Source organism: Lissotriton helveticus, chromosome 7 (assembly GCF_964261635.1).
Source record: "Lissotriton helveticus chromosome 7, aLisHel1.1, whole genome shotgun sequence".
Classification (NCBI taxonomy): domain Eukaryota; kingdom Metazoa; phylum Chordata; class Amphibia; order Caudata; family Salamandridae; genus Lissotriton; species Lissotriton helveticus.
The window spans coordinates 1,555,802,029-1,555,819,761 of NC_136068.1; the positions used below are offsets into that span (position 1 = coordinate 1,555,802,029).

The 17,733-nt window shown below is 43.4% G+C and overlaps 1 protein-coding gene across 3 annotated transcripts in view; it reads right to left on the minus strand.

Annotated features, from left to right (window-relative positions):
* TMEM150B (transmembrane protein 150B) overlaps positions 1 to 17,733 on the minus strand; it is a 135,706-nt gene that overhangs the window by 12,272 nt on the left and 105,701 nt on the right. For all 3 annotated transcript variants that reach the window (XM_078655047.1, XM_078655048.1, XM_078655049.1), the window contains 2 exons: positions 15,998 to 16,065; positions 13,566 to 13,693 (listed from right to left, as the gene is read on the minus strand). In XM_078655047.1, the coding sequence (XP_078511173.1) occupies positions 13,566 to 13,693; positions 15,998 to 16,065 (196 nt within the window). The remainder of the gene's footprint in view (positions 1 to 13,565; positions 13,694 to 15,997; positions 16,066 to 17,733) is intronic.

Consider the following 17,733-nt stretch of genomic DNA (forward strand, 5'->3'; position numbering starts at 1 on the left):
CCTTTTGACACGTGGATACCTAGGTAAACAAAATCCGATACCATTTCCACTTTTTGTCCATTCATAAAGAAGTTCCCTCTAAAGCTATGGTGGGGATTAAATACCATAAGCTTTGTCTTTGTAACATTAACTTCCAACCCCTGATTGAGACAAAAAACCTCAAAAATCTTCAGGGCTCGCTGTAATCCGCTAGGGGTTTTAGATATGATGAGCGTGTCATCTGCGAATAGTAGAATTGGAGTTTTCACTCCAGCCAGGCTAGGAGCATCTACTTTTCCCAGCAACATACGATCAACTATCCCATTAATGTACAATGAGAAGAGCGTGGGGGCCATAGCACAGCCTTGGCGCACCCCACGCTCTACAGGGAATTCAGAAGTTACTTGGCCATGACCTCCCCACTGTATTTTTGCATATTTTGACTCATGCAACCTCATCACAAGTGTTAGAATCTCTAGCGGCATACCCATCTCGCTTAGCACTTTCCACATCTGGGATCTAGGGACTAGATCAAAGGCCGCACGTAAGTCTATAAATGCTGCATAGATGCTGCCTTTTCCTAGTACTACCGTCTTCCAATATAGTAATGTAAATCTGAATATCTGGTCTGTAGTACTAGTTAGTTTACGAAAACCAGCCTGGAAGGGGGTCAAAATGTTTTTCTCTTCTACCCAGGCCGATATTTTCTCTAGGGTCATTTTTCCAATCACCTTTTGTACCGTGTCTAACAGGCTAATAGGCCTGTAGTTTCCAGGCTGTGATTTGTCACCTTTCTTATACATCGGGATTATGACGGCCACTAGCCAAGACTTTGGTACTGGTGCCCCTAGTGCCACGGCATTGGCCAGCTTTGTTATATAAAGTCCCCAGTGTTTTTTGTCATGAAGAAAAACATCTGCGGGGACCCCGTCAGGTCCTGGTGCTTTCCCCCTCGAGACAGAGTCAAGTGCCACTGCTGTGTCATTAATATTAAAAGGTGCAACTAAGTATAAAATGTATTTCATAGGTTCTCTCTCCTTGTCCTCAGGACGGCATGCGTATTGGGGGCCAAAGTACTCTACCCACATACTCTGCGCTACGTGGTTTGTTGGTGGTTCAGGGTGTTCTCCTTTCCCCCACTTAACAATACTCCAAAAGAGTTTGGAGTCCCTAGCAACACTGGCTAATTTGAGTTGTTGCCAGAGTTCCTCGTCCCATTGTTTCTTTGCTCTGTGGATGCTTTTTTTGTAATCCTGCCTTGCTACCCTGACAGCAATAGGGTCTCTTCTTTTGATTGCAGTTCCAAGGGATTTTCTTGCAGTTCTGCAACCCTCATTATACCATCCCGCACTCTTATGGCATTTATTTTTTCTCTTGGTTTTTGGAGCTACCTTGAAAAATGGCCCTTTATGTTCCCAAAAAAGCTATCGTGCATATTAGTGATGTCTCTCAGGTCTTTTCCTGTCACATTGTCTGCCCTCAGGATGGTGTCCATATCAAATGTGGTTTTATTCAGCTCATCACTAATATTCTCCAACACCATGGTGTTCGTTACAACTTGGGGCCACCTAACTCTTCTCATGTCATTTGTAGGGACAATATCGGCTGTAGGCTCCTCACCCTGCTCGGACCCCTCTAGCTCCCTTTCCCAGAATTGGTGAGTAATACATAGGGGGTTATGATCGCTCTCCTGCCTGGAAACAACCTTCATATCTTTTATCAAGTGCCAAATTGCCATATTACAGATAACATAATCAATTCTACTTTTTTGAGCGGCCATTATCAAAGGTGTTTTCTCCGTGACCATCACTCACTGTTCTTCCGTTTAATGCTCTAAGTCCTCTTTCATTACATATTGCATTTAGCTGGATTATGCTATCTGTCCATCTGTCTATTGGTTTTAAATCCAATTTAGGTATCCCCCACTGGGAATCCTCTTCATTCCCTGGATACCAGTCGCCTACTGTGAGGGGTCATGCTTAGATCACCAGCAATTATTATATTATGCTCACATGGCTGGGAACCAATCAGCTGGTCAAGGGCTACCAGTACCTGGGACTTCTCTCCACCAGACCCTCTAACATACAAGTTATAAATATCCAAGATGCCCAGAGAGCCCATTGTTAGCCTAATCAGCTGTATGTCCCTGCTGTTAGTTGGGAGTTCCACCACTCTATCAAAAAGTGCTTGACGTAGCCAAATGGTTAACCCCCCTTTCGGTCGACCTTTAGGTCCCTTAAGTGCCGGCACAAAAAAGTTCAAGAAACCCAAGAGAAACTGGGGCTCACAGGCCCAGGTCTCTTGAAAGAGACAGATGTCAAAACTATTTACAAAAGAAACCCATTCCGGTGATTGTAGTCTAGGGCCCAATCCTGCCAGGTTTCAGGATACTATCCGACCCCCATCCCCCATGGAATCTTTCAGAAATCCTGGGGTAGCTAGATTTAGTGTGCTTGTGCTATTTACCCTTTGTTGTTCACATCCCATGTTTTGGACCATGGTTGGAGCATTAACCACCATGCCCTCAGGAACACTAGGCACAGTATCAATTACTGAATTTACCCCTGAGAGGCACGCACAATCTATCCCCTCACACCCGCTGCAGTTTGGAATAGGCTCACTATCCCTAGGTTCCTGGTTTCCCACAATTGCTACCCCTATCCCATTGGATGGCAGTCAGTCTATGGCCTCCAACCCAGAGCTAAGTTCTAGCTGGAATAAATTCTCAGATAAATCCTCAGTAGAAAAAGTTAGTTCAATGACATCTTGACTTTCTCCGGGATGGGTCAGCCTCCTTGCTTTTATTATATCATTCCTTATCACTGATCTACACCCTCTGACGTAACGCAGCCAATGAATGGCCTTGTTCATCAGAGTGTCTACCCCTTCCCTGAGGGAGTCAGCCCTTCTTTCTAGCTTTGGGACGTTAGTCATAAATATTTTCTTTTAACAAAGTTCCCTTTCGAGAGGGCTTGACCCCTTACTAGGGTCAGTGCTAGAATTTAGTGTCCCTTGTTTAGAACATTTGGGGATGCTATTTTGGAATGCCCCTGCCACAGGCCTAGGATCCCTTTGCTGGGACGCTCCTACTAACCCCCTACCCTCACTGGCACCCCTCGTGTTCCTCTGCTCAACAGTCCTAGGTTGATTTTCTACTCTATCTTTCCTCGGTGAGCCATGGGCCCTATTAGTTGGGTTTGTAGGGGTAATTGATATCCTTTTCGCCTCTCCATCTACAGTGTGGGTCTGGGGTGTTTTGCCACTCAAGGAGACACTTTTTCCCACTAATGCTTGGTTTCTTTGAATCGCTTTGGTTGGATAGGCGGTAGTTTGCTTACTGGGAACCCCCAAACTGGGCCAGCAGTCACCTACATTAGATTTTGGAGCCGGGGTTAAATTAATAATCAGTAATTTCATTACCTCAATCTCATCCCTTAGAATTGAGACTAATTTAACCAACTCATTAATGGTTCCTGGGCAATCATTGGGGTTCGAAAGATCACTCCCCTTACCTCTTTCTGTGCTATGGGGTGTGTTGGTTGTGTGGCTAGGAGTGGCATTTGCTGCCTCCTGTTGAATCTCTGCTAATGTCATGAATCTATTTGAGCATGGTATTGGTTCGTGGTTAATTACAAATGTTTCATGGGCTTTTCCAGCTTGACTAGGGCTTTCGCCAACTAGTTGCCCTTTTTTCCTTTCCCCCCCACACAATCTTTTCTGACTTTGGTGTGGTGACCTAGCAGCTGGGGGTTTAGACTGTTTTTGAAACATTTCGGGGATGGTAATAGGATGGCTTGCTAGTTCTTGAATAACTGACTCCAACCCCCCATCCACCTGATAGACTCAGTTAGATCGGGGGCCCCATTTCATTAATCAAGATGTCATGGCAATCATCAACAATAGAGTCAATAGAGTCAATCCTGTTGAGTACACAGTTCATGGCAGCGTGTTTTGGTCCCCCTTCGTTTTCTTCTTTTTGCTTTGCTTTTGGGGTTTAGCCGACTCAACTCCCCCCCTCCGCCTTCCATGGATTTGCGCTTGCCCATAGTTCGGAAAATTTCCTATAGCGCTTTTAATAACAATCACACCAGTATGTTCGTGAATGAGAGAGCACACTGTACCTTATTACATGGGTTGAGTCCTGGAGGAGTCCGAACAATGTAACCACTATGTCGGGATGCTAGTGGTGTGGCCCGTCCCGTCCTCGGTCGTCCACGGATGGCCACAGACGGCCTGCCTTTTGCCCGGGCTTCGCCCGGCATGTCCCGCGCCGCGGGAAGCGGAAGATGTTAAATATTGCCGGTGGGCATGTGGGCGGTCCTGAGCACTGGTGGTAACACGCACTGACTCCTGGGCAATGGAGTCCCGTGCGGCGTGCTAGATTATCTCCACAACAGGAATACAGCAAGTCCCTTGGCGCTGAACCCCTCCAGGGACGGCAGACAGCTCCGGTGACGGTGGGCTAACTCAGCGAAGCGGGACCCCCGCCAGCGGGTTCTGCGAGCAGTTTTCAGGTGCCGGTGGGCGTGTGGGCGGTCCTGAGCACAGGTGGTAACACGCACGGACTCCTGGGCAATGGAATCCTGTGCGGCGTGCTAGATTATCCCCACAACAGGATCACAGCAAGTCCCTTGGCGCTGAACCCCTCCAGGGGCGACAGACAGCTCCGGTGACAGTGGGCTTACTCAGCGAGTAGTTTTCAGGTGCCGGTGGGCGTGTGGGCAGTCCTAAGCACAGGTGGTAACATGCACGGACTCCTGGGCAATGAAGTCCCGTGCGGCGTGCTAGATTATCCCCACAACAGGAACACAGCAAGTCCCTTGGCGCTGAACCCCTCCAGGGCCGTCAGACAGCTCCGGTGATGGTGTGCTAACTCAGCGAAGCGGGACCCGCGCCAGCGGGTTCCGCGAGCAGTTTTCAGGTGCCGGTGGGCGTGTGGGCGGTCCTGAGCACAGGTGGTAACACGCACGGACTCCTGGGCAATGGAGTCCCGTGCGGCGTGCTAGATTATCCCCACAACAGGAACACAGCAAGTCCCTTGGTGCTGAACCCCTCCAGGGGCGGCAGACAGCTCCGGTGACGGTGGGCTAACTCAACGAAGCAGTATCACTAGTGTATTGTGTGCCGCAATGGGTCCTCGCCAGGAATCGGAAATACCGGTTGAATCTGGCTGGTACCCAAGAAGTATTATTGGTGCTAAAAGACAGAATAAAAAAAGATTCCTGAAAATTAAAAGAAACAGTATCTAAAGGCATTAATGAAACGCCAGGTTTTCCTTTTTTCTGGAAACAAATTCTAGGGTGTTGCATCCAATTCTCGAGGCTTAGACTGATGACATGGAGTTCAGGAGACCATATAAGGAACATTGGGCCCAATAATTCGGAGTGATGAAGTTTACTGTGTCCAGTTCTCCTGTATGGTGGTCAGAACTGGAGACTACATTTTAAATAAGATAGAGAGACCATGAACAGGTCTGTAGAGAGATATCAAAATGGCTTTAGGCAGGCACCAGTAAACCCACAAACAGCTATATAAGGACGTACATCTATGTAGCCCACAGGGAGGAAGGAAGGAGAATATCACAGAGTAGTTTAAACCTCAGGAGGTTTAGGAAAGCATGTATTCCCATTAGAGTGCACTGAGTGAGAAAGAATGGTCCAGTCTGGGTTATGAACACAAGACCTAGATTAAAAGTGAGCAGGAGTCTAGCTCAGTGGATCAAGGTTTGTTAGTTGGGGGTAGCAAAGGATGAAGGGAAGAGGGGAATTAACAGAGTATGAAAACTATGTACTCTAGGATAAAACATGGCCAACAGGGAGGCAAAACATTCTACTGATTAAGCAGCTGACTTTGATCCTGGGGGCCTGGGCTTGAATCTTAGCCTTGGCACTTGAATGAAAGTTGTGTGATTTTGGGCACACACTTCATCGACAACTGACTAAAATGTAAATTCGTGAACTGTAAATGTGAGAAGTAATGTAATTATGTAATAAAAAGAAGTTATAATGTACAGCGCTCTATAGCTCCCTATCTGGGTTTGTGTTATAAAAATACCAATACATATATATCTGAAAGAGTTATTCTGCAGGACTGGGGAAAGTTCTAGGGGATTTGTCATGACAACGTGCCCAAAAGGTAAACTTTCCATGTGGTACATTCCAGTGCATATAAGAGGCCAGCTAATGGAGACCTTTGGGAGGCTGTGCCCAAGAGACGACAGAACCGATTGGGGTGTTGTTGGGCATCAACAATAAACATGGCAGCTTGATCAGGATCTTTGGCAACCTCAGGTACGTGAAAAGAAATATCAGAGACATATGAAATGGTTGCAGTGCTAGTGAAGGCACATTTGTACCCACCCATATCCCTCTTTGACATATCATCTGATTGAATTGCACCCATCATCCCACCACTTGAGACATAATTTTACACCACTTGTGATCTTTCATTTCAAACAAATGCTGGTTGGCTTGGTGTCTGCCATATGTGTGCTTTGGATGGCAAAGCAAAGGATCTTCAATGATGGGTTTAAAGTAATCCCAGGATGACATACTGGAGCATAGTTCTCATGAGGTGGGACGTGTCATCAACGATGTATGTGTTTACGAACAAACAAGAGTATTGTTGCTTAACCATCAAGAGAGAAAAATGGACCTGAAAGTAAAGATGTTTTACCTACATAAGGCAAACTACTAGAAAGAAGGTGTTGTCTATGAAGACCAACTAGAATCATATCTTGGATTGCCAGAGTAGTACTAGTGTGTGTCTAATGAAAGACTAATATGAAATCTATTGATGGTGAAAAAGGTTTCATGAATGTATGAATTTCAGAACATGGTTAAGGATTTGACAGTGCATGTAAAGGGTACACCAGCATTACAGACCTTTGATATCAAATGCTATACTCTTGTTATCCATACTGCCAGTATACCATGGGGCTGAGGCTGGCCAGAGCTAGGTACAGAAGGTGGAACATTTTAATTTCCTTCTGGGACACTCGGCGAGACTGTGAAAAGGTCAGTTCCCATGGGAGGTTCTAGCTGTGTACAGGGTATCAGCTCATTGTAGGACTCATTAGAGTGGTACAGATCATAATCCCTTGGCACTAAAAGATGGGATCTAACACCATAGTCTCCTAGCAGGTGCCCGGAATGGCATGCATGCATGGCGAAGTGGATGGTGATCTTTCAGGGTTATAGGACTGCTGGTGTGTTTTATGGGTAGAACAACCAAGATTACGATTAGTTTGCAAGGTTGAAGGTCCATGAACAAATGAACGCAACTAACATTTCTAGAGAGGGATTGAGAAGTTATACGGCTGGAGTGGCATGGCAAAGCTGAACGGAAAAGGTTTGGAAACTCACGCAGGGTTTAAGTTGGTGGCAAAAAAAATATTTCTAAGGGCTGACTGCAAGTTGAGATTTTAAAGGGCTAACAGTCAATCGATGATGAATTTAGTCTGAGTCATTTGGACTAGAAAGAGGTGCGAGATTGATAGCGCTGAATGGTGTGAAACCTCAGATGATTCAATTAACATATTAAGGTGTATTGAGGAAGGTGCACAAAATAGGTGGTGGTAGGCAGTCTATATTTTTTCACCTTCTTTGTATTTTCCCCATTTCGGTTTCAGTTCTGGTTTTAAAATAAAAAAAAAAAGAATAATGGTCTAAGACAGAAGGAGGCGTGGAGATAGTTGGCAAAGAGAGCAGGCCTTGGACATGAAGGTCATGTTGTGCAAGCCTCACCTACCGTCCTTGGAGCCCAGGAGCATCCCTGAGGAAACCTTGGTGTAAAGTAGTGCAGGATGGGATGGGCCTTCTCCAGATTTTGAGAGAGTGGGGGGGGGGAAATCTGCTAGTGTTGCTTGAGAACCATTAGAGATGGTAGCAAATGTGCTGCTTATCACCGAGTTCAAAAGGCAATTGTTAGTATAATTAACTAGTATGATAACTAGTTCTAATTAACCACACTCTTCAACTGTTTCAGTATAAGACAATAACAAATATTGCTTAGTGTCCAGCCATTTGTTCTTAAAGGAATTTCTAAATATTGCTTTCAACTGGACTTGTAACGCTTCAGTCATATGGAGTGTTTAATTAGCATTTTATCTTTAAGTATGAACAGCAGTTGATATTTTCATACTATGCTTAATTACAACAAATAATGCCACTATATTAAGCTATGGAACTTAGACAGTCATGCCAACAGACACCACTGTAATATTTTCTAGACTTGAAGAAGCATCCATAGTAAGAAATCGTTCAGGGTTTAATTCTGTTCATAAATCCATAATAGATTTAACTACTACAAGTAAACCTCCTTGACGATCTTTACTTTTGATGCTGCTAAAGGGTCAGCTGGGCCTTCCTACAGTGGTTAATTAGGCAACATGAACTAGGGGAGAATTTCTCAAGAGCAGTGTCAGCGATATATGATAATCCTACAGCTAGGATTTTGGTAAATGGGAATCTCACGGATCAGATAGATCTCAAACGAAGGACTCTCCAGGGATGCCCTTTGTCCCCTTTACTCTTCACCATATATATTGAGTCTTTGGCAACAAAAATAAGAGCAAATTCAAATATAGTTCTTTTAAGTATAGATGTTGGGAAAAGGTGGGTCTTTATGCAGATGATCTGATGACTTATATCAGTGAAATGGAAACATCCCATCTAGAGATTTTTAAAACGTTAGTGGATATCGGTAAAGTATCAGGATACCTAGTCAACCAGCAAAAACAGAAATAATGGAGTGAAACACCAGTTGTTTTAGCCCCTTGGTGAAACAACAGAACAGATACTTAGGGATTCAGATGGTTCAGAATCTCAGTGACATGGCCCAGGTAAACTGTGCAAAAGTAAAAAAAGAAACTATAAGTCTATTGAGGACTTGGAATAGTCTCCCTCTATCCTTTCTAGGCAGATCCAACGTACTGAAAATGTCCATTCTGCCCCAGTTTACATTTATTTGTGATACAAATCCCCTGGAATTTTATGTGGATGCTGTTAAAAAATTGCACGGAATACTGAGCAGACTTATTTGGGCAAATAAAAGGGTAAGGATCGCATGGAAAAAGTTATGTCGGAGAAAGATCTATGGGGGAATCATGAGTTCTGATCTATTAATATATTGCTGGGCCTCTCAATTTAAGACCTTCAGATCTCTTCTCTTGGAGAATGCTCCTTACACCCCACTTTTTAAGACCGTAATGACGGAGGAAACAGAAATGGCAAAAAAGATCTTGAAGACCGCAAATAGCTTATGGTATCAGATTAGACGGTTGTTGACGATGTCATGTTACTGTGCTTCTGCTCCAATCTGGTACTCCCCAAGGACTCCTATTTGCCTTGCAGACAAACTGGCAGCCCCATTAGGACAAGCGGGGATAAACAAATGGGGTAAACATTTGCAAGATAATAGATTAGTTTATTGGGAAGTGTTAGAAAGAGCAACAGACGGATGTCTGTCTGAGTTTAAATATTACCAACTCTTTTTTTTTTTAACGGTGCACTGTAAAATTTATTGACCTCTTTATTCTAATCACATCACACCACTACGTTTCCTGACATGCCTCATCTCTCAGCACAATCCACCGCATGGTCTTTGACTACTGATCGCCCATGTTTTCAGGGGCTGGGCCCTCACATATGTTACTTCTATATTCATTCTAATATTTCCAAAGTTATGCCCATTTGTGGGGGCAACCTCAGGTTCATACACAACTTTCTCAGCTAACCTACACCAGTCCATATCGTAGTTTCCCAATTGTGGTACCTGATCCGCACCCCACAACTTGGCCATATTCCTTTTCGACACAACCAACCCCAGGGTGATTCATATTTGTTCCATGCTGAGCAAGTCTTTTCCTCCCAGGCATTTAAGAGATACCATTTCACTGAGGTGGTGAGGGGATCCCCACATACCTCGCTCAAGCAGGCAGTGACTACCACCCAGAAGCCGTGTTATGCTGGGCAGTCCCAAATCATATGATAAAAGGAACTGGTCTGGCCACAACCTCTTTGGCAAGCAGCAGTCAGCGCACTGCAAATTTTAACCAGTGTGGTCTGTGCACAATAAGCGTTATGGAAGATCTTTAATTGGACTCGCCCATTTGTCATTTTCTAGGTCTCCCAAGTCTTTGACCCAGCACTCTTTCAATTGTGTCAATCCGGTGTAATATTACCAACTCTTGAGCTGCAAAATGCTTTGAACAAAACAGGAGAAAGTAGTGAGGACTTTGAAAGGAAGCACCAACTAAGATCCCCTCAGAAGAAGGAGGTTGCAAAATGATATTGGGTATTGATCGACTTTGAGAAAGAACCCTACTCCATGCTAGGTGAGATCTGGAAGAGGGACTTGCCAAGTTTGAAGTTTGAAGATTTATGGCAAGTATCGATGACTATATTTTGTTCTACTGTAAAGTCTGCACCCCTCAAGAAAAAATCATCTTTTCACAGTGCACAGAGGGTATTGAACACCAAGGAAGCTGTCTAAGCTGGGGAGACAAGAGCCGAAGAAATGCACTAAGTGTGGTAAGGAAAGGGCTGATGATGTCCACATTTATGGCTGTGTCCTTTGATAGAGTCCTTGTGGCTGGACGTGGGTTAGATGGTTAAAGACATTATTAACCATGATATTGAGATAAGCCTATCAATGGCAATATTTGGGGTAGAAGAGGGAATGATTAAGTTATCCAAGAAACACAAATCTTTATTGTTTATGTTAATGTTGCTGGCAAGGAGGGAGATTAGTATAGTAGTGTACTTCCTACTTCTCCAACTAAATTGCAGTGGGTATCATCAATTCGGAGAATAAACTCTTTGGATCATAAGAGTTCTTTGGAGAAAAAAGCCAAGTGTTTAACTTTGCGGAGTACTTGAATGAAGACACTATGGAATATAAGCTGTGCGTCCAGCTGGAGTGTAATGTCACTCCAGCTGCTGTACGCAGTGTCTGCAGGTAAGGCATACAGGCTGTGTGCTTTCAATTTTGTCTGCACCAAGACACGCAGCCTGCTGGCAGTTTGTATGAGCTTGATGAGGGGTCTCTTCGTGCTGCAGCCCTTTGGAACCCTCTTTAGTACGTCAGGCCCTAGGTACCGGGGTACCATTTACTAGGGACTTATAGATGGCCCTAAAAGTATCGCCAATTGGGTAAAACAATTGCACAGTTTTGGGAAAGAGATCGGGCACTGGGGACCTGCTAAGCAGGAACCCAGTGCATTTCCAGTCGAAATCCCATCATATACTAGGCAAAAAGTGGGGGGTGACTATGTCAAAAAAGGCACTTTCCTGCAGGAATGTTTATAAACCATTATCTACAAACTTATTAAAGTTTCTCATAAAGAACAGAAGCAGAGGATGCGTTATAACTAAAGCTCCCTGTTTTCCGTTTTTACTGAATTTTACAGATAAATACAGACAGAAAACATTTACTTTCTTGTTTGTATTCATTTTTAAATGTGCATAAAAACGGAATATGGGTTACTTTTTGAGTAATTCTAAATACGGTCTGTCATGACTGCCAGGCCAATAGCTGTCTGGATTGATAGGTAAGAGGGTTAAAAAAGAAAGGAGTTTTAGTGAAGAGGGTTTAACAGCAGTAGGTTTGCACAAGGTTGATACTGAAATTTGCATATTTTCATATAAATGCATTGATTTATCTTCAGTGGGTGTTCACAGCATTAAAATCTGACAGGCGCTCAAGCATGAGTTCATATTTATTGGTTAAATAAATTTGGAAATATACTAATTTCAGCTCATGTTTCCACAAAACCCAAAATAAATATGGATAAATAAAGATAAAATTTGCCAAAAATAAATATGGATAAATACAGACAGAAATGTAAAAAAAAACAAATACCATAAAACCGTGAGCACTAGTTATAACTAGATGGACACGTGTAGACGGCTTTATAGTTGTTGACGGATTTCAGAGTGGTTTGGGTGGGGTTATTAAGATGGAAGAAATATGTTGGAATTGTGAAATGAATGTAGTCTTCTTATTCATTAGGTTTCGCCTCGCCGAAAGCTGCGCAGCAGACTTTCGCGCAAGGCGAAATCTTATGTCTAGAGATGTGTACTCATGTCCCGCCCCTCTGTTCCATTGGCTAGCTCCATAAATGGAGGCTAGCCATTGGAACAGAGATCTGTCCGTCATGGCCGGAGCAGATTCGTGCGCGTTCCGGCCATTTTTACTTATCCCGCCCCCTTGCGATCGTCATGTGGAGGTGGGCGGTGTTTATTATTTTTTTTTACAGCTTTGTTTTCCACCATTTCGGAAGTGTCCTTTGCAGGGGTGGGTTGCGCGATGTCCCGCTGTCCGTTCCCGCCCCCCCTCCCGCTGTCCGTGTGCCCGTTCCTGCCCCCCCTCCCGCTGTCCGTGTGCCCGTTCCTGCCCCCCCCCCGCTGTCCGTGTGCCCGTTCCTGCACCCCCTCCCGCTGTTCGTGTTCCCGCCCCCTCCCGCTGTCCGTGTGCCCATAGGTGCTTGTTACAAATTGTTGGGGCCTCTGCCCCGTCAGTTCAACGATCCCAAGTCGCCCAGGAAAGGCGAGGGCATTTGTCCACACCGCAAAATGGGGTCGAACTTTTGCTAACGACGTTCCCCGCTCCCAGACATATTCAGAAACATCGAGGCGCTCGGCGTCCCGGCGCATGCTTAAAAGAAATCGATGCCGAACTTGATAAGAAGACATGGCCCTCTCGGCAAAAAACACCCACACACACACAAACACAAACACACACACCGAACGCCCCGAGTAATTTCTCGTACATGGCTACTTGCCAATACAGATCCCTTTGAAGAGGCCTTGTGATCTGCTTGAAACTGGCCCGAGGCGCTTTACAACAACATTACGAAATATGGGGACCCTCGAGATAGGTGGGGCTTCCGAGTAGTTCAGGAGACACCCCTGTTATGTTTTAAAAGATTTGTACTAAAGAAGCTGCGCACATGGACACACGCCTGTAAATGAATATTGAGGTAACTGACAGCTCTGGTGGATTGCTGGAATCCCAGAGATGGAGGGTCAGTGTCCCCATTACCAGCAGTGTGTGAGAGACAGCAGTGTGAGAGACCTTTTATTTATGTTTTGGTTTTTGAAACATAAATAAAACGCATTGTTATCTGCAATATCATTAGCTCAAAGTCACGTAAATACGCGACCTATTGCATTGCAAATGCTATAGGTCTCGCGTTTGCGAGAGATTAAGCTATTGCCATTGTAAATGACAATGCCATTTATTTATTTATTTTCAAAACCAACACATAAATAAAAATTTTGTCATTTACAATGCCAATAGCTCAAACTTTTCAAAAGGCGAAACCATTGCATTGTAAATGCTTGTTTTTTTAGGTTGATGTAACAGGTCAATGAAGTGTGCTTGTGAAACCCACTACCAGTACCTTATCTAGTGGCAACAACAATACCTGGTTTTCTCTTGTGAAGTGCTAGTCTTGGTTATAGAAAGGGTGTGACACAGAACCATACCACTCCTCATTCAGTTATCCTGCACTCTAATATCATTGAATATCAGCATGATGTAGCACCACCTGAAAATGTATAGGTATAACATAGCTTTCTTACCTGAAAGTTTCCGACCATGGATATCCCTAGGGCACTTAGGACTCCAAGAACGGTACTGGCTGTGTTGAGATGTGAGTGGCACCCCAAATCCCTCACCTGCTGGTAGCGAATAAATGCCACCCATACCACTAGAAAAGAAGAAAGGCCCATTAATTATCTGGTACACCATGGTTGACATTTTTTGAGATCTTACTAAAGACAGTTTTAACTATCTGTTGCAGATAGCATTGTAACCAATACTTTAACGTACACCTAGAAAGTAATTTGAGTCTGCCCCTTGCATGTGATTAGATATCTTTCTTTTCACGGGTCTATACACGTCATTGATTGGCTTGCCTCCCTATTTCGTGCTTGTCCCTCTCAGATGAGCCCTTCTTTCAAACCATATTTGTATTGGACGATTAGTCATACCCTTCCGCTGCTGATGTCAGGACACTTTTTTTCTCTGTCTCAGGGCTCCCCGTTGGTGCCAGAACACAATAATCATGCGTACCCACTAGCTGCTGCTATCCACCATCAAACCCCACTTTTTGCTGTTACTGATATTGGCCTTAGAAAGACAATTAGTTTTTATGAAGCTATTATTGGCAGCAACGACCATGTAGAAATTCTATCTTTTGGATTCTTCACTACAGGTAAACCTTTACAAGGTGGCCAACATGTTGCATCCAGAAGCAATGTAGAAACCATGTTGGAATGGCGTAGCCATTATAAAGATGACAAAAAATTGATTTCCAAGATGGCTGCCACTTTGTGTTTACATGTCACATGTGGCAATCATCTTGAAATGGTCTAGCTGTATCACAAAATACAAAACACTGAATTCCAAGATGGCCACCTGATAGTATTGGTTTTGACAATGCTTGCACCACACAGACATTACTAAAAACAGTATGTACTGACTTTCCCAATTCATATTTTACATATTTTATGAGTCAGCTCTTGAAGTTTACTCACTGTCCTCATTATTGGCAAATATAGTCAGTGAAGCATAGGGATTTTGAGTGTTTTCTCAGAATCACACACTATGATTAAGTGGGGAATCAAACACTAGAGCCCAAAAAATGGGGCCTAAATGCCTAGGTCATCTCTCTATCTACCTAGAACTGAGAGTGTATTGCCAAATATTTTCTGTATGCCTGTGGCCAGCAAGAATGCTCACCTTTCACAAACCAGGGTATTCTAGGACATGTTTCCCAGGACTGAGCATCCTGTATTGCATGACTGTGGGAAACAAAGTACGCTATTTATTTGGTGGTTAGAGATTACATATCTTAGACTACAATAAATCATACTGGCATACATTAAAGTCATGGTGAGGAAACACCAGGAAGATGTCTTAACCTTCCTAGCACTAAGAAAAATCTGAAGGATTTACTGGCAGGACAGTGTATCAATAGGACTGATTACAGCTGGAGGAGATTAATTCACATCCCATCTGCTCCCAGGAAGAGGAGGGGCACCCTATGAAATAGATGTTTGGAGCATTACTGTTGAGTTACAGACTGCTCCTCCTGCCTCATTACAGGAAGTCATACATCACCATAGTAAGTACATTGATATACTGTCTTCACTAATCCTAATAGAGGTGCACAGATGCAAAAAGATAAAAGGTCCATCGAGTTCATATATCTTTCAAATGCCAAAACATGGGTGGCTCAATCAGAAGATAGACAAAACCCTTGCTAGTGGTATATGTATACAAATCACTATGAGAACTGGACCGTTCACACAGTGGTGGTAAATTCTGACTAAACTTGACAAACATCAAATGTCACCTCCCCGGGGCAACAATAATAACTTAATGCAGACAGGGTGTTTCAGAGAGAGTTTGAGGATTTAAGTAGGTGTGTAAGCGTTTGTCTGGATGATAGCATCAGTGATGGCACTAACCATGTAATGAGTGATGTAATATGTGATATCCTAACCACTGAATTGTGGTAACACAAGTTATAGTTAGCTCAATATATATATATGACAACTGACTTGCTTCTTAAGTCACTAACTGCATTTTCATCAGGGTGGGTGGGGAGGGGGTTCATGTTTTGAAACTGTCATTTGTAATAAATGCCACTCAATGCAGTGATATCATTCAATGCTCTAAAGTGAAACACTTCTGCATACTAAAGATGTATATTATTTTGAAGTATCTTCATCATATTTTACACTACTTTTTACATGACATTTGTTTAATGTCTTATATGCCAAATATGATCATGACTGAGCTCGTGCTCTGGCAATAAGGGCCAAATCAGACCCTTGGCTGAGCTCTAACTTGCCTCCCCTATACATCTGATGGCTTGCCTACCTTTATTTCAAGTCACCAAACCACAGTGGGGGACTTCATCACATTCTGTAGGGGGACTCATCAATTTGCATTATGCCACAGTCCCTGGGCAAGGGTCTACACATACAGCACTCACACTACATACCAAGAATCGCTGCCACGTTGAGGACTTGGCCGAAGATGCAGCTCTGGGGAGGGTAGGACCCGCAAGTGCTGGAGAAGGAAAGTAAAGGCATATGATTTGACAGTACTGAGACTCGGCTCTTTGGAACGCACCCACGCCAGGAATACCACACCATGACTATAATACAGATATACATGCCGCTGCAGTCGCATGCTAAGTGAAACATTTATTTAACAAATCGCTAATTATGTGCAATTGTGAAGTCTCCATATATCTTATCCCTTTACACCCCTGGTAAAAGTTATGTTTTCAAAGCGATGTTTGCAGCAGAATGACCACTGTAAATGCAATCTGCAAAACACTTACCTACTACATGGAACATGTGAACATTATTTGCAACGGATTAATATGGAGGAATTTTTTTTGTAATGATAATTGTGATTTTTTTCAGGAAAATCTCTTGTAAATGTGCTGTAAAGAAATTTTATTTCTGAAACATTTTATATCAGCTTACATTTTAATTGGGGTATGAATCATATAATAAACTTTACTGTTTACATATGTGTAAATATATGATATTCATTATATTAAATGAATGCTTATATGTCTATAAAGATCATATATATAAGGCAACTGTGCCTGATGGTCCTATAAAGCCATTATCGGATTCTACGGACATGATTGTAAATAAAAGCATCACTGGTAAGTAGAGGATACCTTCACCTCACTTCCACCATCTCCTGACCTTAACAAAATATTTTACAATTCTGCAGCCAGGGGAGGCAAAATATCCTAAATTAGTAGACCTCTAAATTTTCAAGCAACCGGTGCAGGATCCTTGAATACAGAGGACACAGTTCCCACCCAGCTTCAAGCTTAGTAAAAAATCTCTGTATATTAATATATTTTCAATATAATATACATTTTATATTAACTTTCATTTTAATTGAATTAGAAATCAGATGTTGTAGCAAACATTATACATATCAGTATTTATATTTCATTGCATTTGTTGCACGTGTCCTATAATGCCATCAAGGGGTACTGTTGACATGTTTGTAACCAACAGTGTGTCTCGTGTATAAAGGGTACTTTCACTCCATTTCTGCCATAATTGCCCCCCAAAATATTTTTTTATGTGTCATTGGTAACAAAAGTCCCTAAATGTGTGTGTGTGTGTGACAGTATGAACAACATTGAACTTACCCAGCTTATCCATGACCCCATGTACACCACAGGTCACATGCTAGACCCATCATCCCCTCCAGCTACCACATCAGGTACAGAAACACCATGGCACTCACCTGGACCAGCAACTCCATCGTCCACTACAACATTACCAGCTCACAGACCTCTTCCCCCATTCTGCCAAGCGCCCCCCGCCCCCACCACAGCTGAAGCATAGTCTCAGAGGACACATGGAGTAGCGCCCTCAACTCCACCCATCCCCTCTCTTTCAAACAACGTTATCACAAACTACTCCAATAGGGTATATTCCTTCAGCAGCAACAGCCACAGAAGGTGCACCATGCAGGCTAGCTGCTACACTGAAGACCTTAGGAATGCTAAAGGACACTGAAAACAACTGGAAATAAGATTGGCACACCAGCAAGGACACGGCTGACAAGACCGCCTTCAAGACAGACCTCAACCTCTACCACAGACAGTTGAGAGAATCAAAGAAAAAGGCATCATGCAAGCCTCATGCATCGACTCAAGCACCAATAACAGCAAAGAACTCTTCAACATCATCATAG